Source organism: Leucoraja erinacea, chromosome 3 (assembly GCF_028641065.1).
Source record: "Leucoraja erinacea ecotype New England chromosome 3, Leri_hhj_1, whole genome shotgun sequence".
In the NCBI taxonomy this organism is placed as follows: Eukaryota; Metazoa; Chordata; class Chondrichthyes; order Rajiformes; family Rajidae; genus Leucoraja; species Leucoraja erinaceus.
The window spans coordinates 15,650,934-15,656,385 of record NC_073379.1 but is presented as its reverse complement, the minus strand read 5'-3'; the positions used below and the strand labels follow the sequence as shown (position 1 = coordinate 15,656,385).

Here is a 5,452-nt window from a genome sequence, read left to right as displayed (position 1 = left end):
GCAAGCGTCTTGTTTTCAAAAGTATATCACATACCTTGTTGCATTTAATATGCAAACACTTTTCACCATCATTAATAGTCCTTGCAAAAAACAAAACCCTAATTTCTCTCACCCCCACTTTGCATTTGTCACTTTTATCTGGCCTTGCATACGCGGGCGATAAATTGCCCTGATATTGAACAGTAATAAGTCAACAGTCGTTTCGCCTGCTCTCCCAGGAGGGTTGCTTTCTTCAATGAAGAATGATCCATGACTTTTTTTTTAAACAAAAGGACCGCTCTCTTTCGCACTTCTACATCGCTCGGATTTGCGTTGATTCTGACGTCAATGTTGCAAGCAGCCGATTGATTTTTTTTAAAGGTGGGGTTGTTTACTTTATCTCAAAAGTTCATTTCGCTATAAAAAGGGCGGCAGAGTTCAAGCCTGGATACTTCTTGGAGGCGGCCACAGCTTCAGCACCATGGAGAGTAGCCGGCTCTGTCTTCTCACTCTCATGAGCGCCGCTCTGCTCATCTCTTCCAACTGCCAAGAATCCGAGCTGCAAGCCAGGTCCCTGGACCACTACTCGGGTAAAGACGACTCCTCTCAAGAAAAGGAACTGGTATGGTATCGTGATACTTTATCTACCTAAACAAAACTGTTTTTAAATTTAAAAGACGCTTGGACAGGTACATGGATAGGAAAGGTTTAGAGGTATATGGGCCAAACGCGGGCTAGTGGAATCAGCGTAGATGGGGCATGTTGGTCGCCATGGGCAAGTTGGGACGAAGGGCCTATTGACTATTTATTTGTGAGGATGATGGTGGTGATAGAGGCTTGGGTGGTGTTGGAGAGGTCTGAAAGATATGGGTCAAATACAGGCAATTTGATTAGGTCAGAAATTCAACTTGGCCTGTGTGGACTAGTTGCTCTGAAGGACCTGTTTCCTTGCTATGGTTCTATTGGAGTCCTTTCCATGACTCTAAGCCATTTGATTTTACGCCAAAACATTCAACTTAGCACAGGATTCCTTTATTTCCGATGACATGCTAGTTGCATGGGTATCAGTGAGGCAGCACAGCGGTAGAGTTGCTTCCTTACAGCGCCAGAGACCCGGGTTTGACCCTGACCATGGGCACTGTCTGTACGGAGTTTGTACGTTCGCCCAGTGACCTGCGTGGGGCTAAAGGGGGTCTGTTTCCGCGCTGTATCTCCAAACTAAACCGAATTGTTCAAAGTGTCAGTCATAGATTAGCTTGAGAACGGAGAGACGGAAAGAGGTAAGGATCAACAGATATATGTTGTAAGTTGAAAATCACATTTTCTAACGGTCTCTCTGGTTTATTGCACAAGAGAAGGCTCAAGAGATGATGAAATCTGGAGCAAGACATTTAATGTTGGAGGAACTCAGCGGGCCAGGCACCGTCTGTGGAAGGAAATGACAGGCAAGAGTTCGGGTTGGGACCCTTCTTCAGACTAATCGAGGAGGGGGTGAAACATGGGAAAGAGAGGTGGGGGCGGGACGCAGGCTGGCAAGTGATGGGTGGATACAGGTGAAGGGGGTTTCTATTGCGAGCTGGATGATGCGGGTGACAAAGACTAGAGTTGAAAAGGAAGGTGGCAGGTATGGAGAGAAGAGCGAGTGGGATGTATTGTCAGTTAAAAGCCGCTCAAGCCATTCTCTGCAAGGATACTTTACCATTCCGCCCGCTCTTCCCCTATACATGTCACAACGTGATAAAAATCTTTGCTTGTGTGCAGATTGAAGCCTTGCAGGAAGTCCTGGAAAAATTGAAGAGCAAACGGATGCCAACCTACGAGAAAAAGTTCGGAATGGTCCCGATGGTAAGAATTTCAGTGCAAGTGTAATTGAGAAGATTCCTCCTCCTTGTTTACGCCAAAGCGTTGCTCTGTCTTCTGCCTTTAAGAATCACTGATGCTGCCCCCTCCCCATCACCCTAACTCCACAAACACACACACACACACCGCGAACACCCACTCACTTACACACATACACTGTATCGGCAACAATCTCGTGTTCCGGTGTAACAGGTAAATATATTCGACAATCTGCCCGGTGTAACAGAAGATAGACACAAAAAGCTGGAGTAACTCAGCGGGACAGGCAGCGTCTCTGGAGAGAGGGAATGGGTGACGTTTCGGGTCGAGACCCTTCTTCACACGTCTCGACCCGAAACGTCACCCATTCCTTCTCTCCAGAGATGCTGCCTGTCCCGCTGAGTTACTCCAGCTTTTTGTGTCTATCTTCGGTTTAAACCAGCATCTGCAGTTCCTTCCTACACACAGCACTATAATGTTATCGGATAACCAATACTGAATGGACGATATCCATAGCAAATTCATTGGCTGTGTAATTAGCGCGCACTGTCTCAAGACAATGTCTCTTTCAACTAAATATCCAGTTAAAAGGCACAAATTACAGGATGGAAATAAGTCTTACACGTATATGAAATATATTACCCAGTTAGTTTGAAGCAAAGTAATCAATATTTTTGGTTTAAATCGCAAAATTGCAGATTGTAGCATGTAAATTAACAAAGTTGTTAATAGCAGGTGAAATTAGGAACGTCAATTGCAGAACAAGTTGATATTCTTGAAATATTGTCAATGTTCAACTAAGGAGTTCCAGCTAAGTGCTTGAAACACCTAGGGGGAGAGATGTAGCTCCACTTAACGTGTATGTTGTAGTATTGTATGCATTGATGTATCGGGTAGATGCCCAATCTCTTGCCCAGAGTAGGTGAATCGAGGACCAGAGGACAGAGGTTTAAGATGAAGGGCCAAATTTTTATTAGAAATCTGAGGGGTAACTTTTCACACAAATGATGGTGGGTGTGTGGAACAAGCAGCCAGAGGAGGTGGTTGAGGCAAGGACTGTCCCAACATGGATAGGACAGGTTTGTAGGGATATGGACCAAACGTGGGCTGGTGGGATGAGTGTAGCTGGGACATTTTCTTCTTCTGAATATTCTGAATTTTGTAGTTGGCAGGGCAGTACTCTGCATATCACCAACTAGGACAATTTTACATTTACCAAGCCAATTAACCTACAAACCTGTACGTCTTTGGAATGTGGGAGGAAACCAAAGATCTCGGAGAAAACCCACGCAGATCACGGGGAGAACGTACAAACTCCATACAGACAGCACCCATAGTTGGGATCGAACCCGGGTCTCTGGCGCTGCATTTTGCTGTAAGGCAGCAACTCTACCGCTGTGCCACCGTGACCGCTGGCCGGTGTGGGCAAGATGGGCTGAAGGGCCTGCTTCGACACTGTATCACTCTATGACTCTATGTACGTAGCAGTATTTTGTGTCATCACCTATTCTTTTTCTCCAGAAATGCTGCCTGAGCCGCTGAGTTACTTCAGCAGTTCAGAAGCAAAACCAGCATCTGCATTTCCTTCCTACATATAGCCCTATTTAAAACTGTGAAAGAACACAATTATCAAAGACCACCCACAATCTGCTTCAATTAATTGATGATGCTGGAGGAGTAGACAAATTGGTGTTAGGAAGATGACAATTGTTCCAGGAGCCCCTTGGAAATGCGAGGTGGAACATAGCGTGAGTGATTTTTTGAGGGAGCAGTACAATATAGATGAGAGAACACCATTGATAACTGCTTTCAATGTTTCTCTCAAAGACAGATTTAGATAACAGAATAGGATATGGCAAATCTCCAAAAAGTGTAATTCACTTGTTTCAACAACAAACCCTAAGATTGAGTCAAAACAGCTAACAATAATATTTTTCCCCTTGCATTGTACAAAATATTTTAGAAACATACTGTAACATAGAAACATAGAAACATACAAATTAGGTGCAGGAGTAGGCCATTCGGCCCTTCGAGCCTGCATCGTCATTCAATATGATCATGGCTGATCATCCAACTCAGTATCCTGTGCCTGCCTTATCTCCATACCCCCTGATACCTTTAATCACAAGGGCCACATTTAACTCCCTCTTAAATATAACCAATGAACTGGCCTCAACTATCTTCTGTGGCAGAGAATTCCAGAGATTCACCACTCTCTGTGTGAAAAATATTTTTCTCATCTCGGTCCTAAAAGATTTCCCCCTTATCCTTAAACTGTGACTCCTTGTTCTGGAATTAAATAATTTTTCTGCCTGTGCTAATCAACATGATATATTCGTTTTATCCCTGTCTGAAGAAGGGTTCTGATCCAAAACATCACCCATTCTTTTTCTCCAGAGATGCTGCCTGAGTTACTCCAGCACTTTGTGTCGATCTTTGGTATAAACCAGCATCTGCGGTTCCTTCCTACACATGATAAATGTTATAATTGACTGCATGGAACTTGAATACTGCTTGCGTGGATATTTAATTGAATTGTATCAATTTAGTTTGTTGCATTCCATTTTCAATGTGCCTCTTATTATACCAGAATGGGAAAAAAAGTTATTAATGTTTTTTTTCTTCTTTTTTATTAGTGTGATGCTGGGGAACAATGTGCCGTGAGGAAAGGGGCCAGAATTGGAAAACTCTGTGACTGTCCCAGAGGAACCTTCTGCAACTCATTCCTCTTGAAGTGTTTGTAGAGAGCAAAGGCCAAATCTGCGCATTTGCAACACATCCTTGTTACGACAGTATATAATTACTTGAAATTAATCTGGCCTATAAAACATAATCTATTTACCAAAAAACAAAGAATAGTGAAATGCATTGACATGCAATTCTACAGTCTTGTAGATCTAGTGTGGGGGATAGTAAATCATGTTTCCACTGTTGCTATGGCACTGTTGTGTACAATTGTGTCTTTTTACTTATGGTTAAAAAAAGTTGTTTCTGCCTGTGCCGGTTAATGAGTTCCAGATATTTCACAAAATGCTAAATGTTTAACTTTCAGTCACAGAATGGCGTGACGCATTTATAATACTGTATTTTTGTATTTAAAATGCATTAAACCTACTAATAAAATCAGTTCTAGGCATCGTTTGACCTGTCAGATATTTTTTGTTTCAGTATAATACAAAATCTAAGCTTAAAGAAAGCTCATTGATTTTCATAACCTCTTTATACATGTTTGAGTCTAAATGATGCAAGTGATTAATACATTGGGAAGGTAAAGACCATTTTTATTTTTTCTTTAATAAATAATAATTCCAAATGGAAACACTAGATAAAAAATTGTAATAATGTCAGTTTGTAATCATCCGTACCCCAAAAATTATTACCTTTTAATGAATCATAATTACATTGCATTTTTCTATATGGGAGTGGCATAGTGGTCACAGCACCGGAGACCCAAGTTCGATCCTAACCTCGGGTATTATCTGTGTGGATTTTGCACGTTATCCCTGTGGCCACTGGATGCTGCGGTTTCCTCTCCAATTCTAAAATGTGCAAGCTTGTAGGATAATTTAACCTCTGTAAAATTGCCTCTAATATATAGAGAGTCAATGGAAAAGTGTGATACAGAGAACTAGCT

General features: G+C 42.1%; 1 protein-coding gene across 1 annotated transcript; it reads left to right on the top strand.

The window, feature by feature from the left end:
* The first annotated feature begins 400 nt into the window (after nt 1-400).
* On the top strand, nt 401-4,944 carry LOC129695331 (cocaine- and amphetamine-regulated transcript protein). The gene is made up of 3 exons (XM_055632178.1): nt 401-601; nt 1,741-1,824; nt 4,455-4,944. Exons 1-3 carry the CDS (start codon nt 461-463, stop codon nt 4,560-4,562), a joined length of 333 nt encoding a protein of 110 aa, XP_055488153.1. The 5' UTR covers nt 401-460; the 3' UTR covers nt 4,563-4,944.
* The last annotated feature ends 508 nt before the right edge of the window (nt 4,945-5,452 follow it).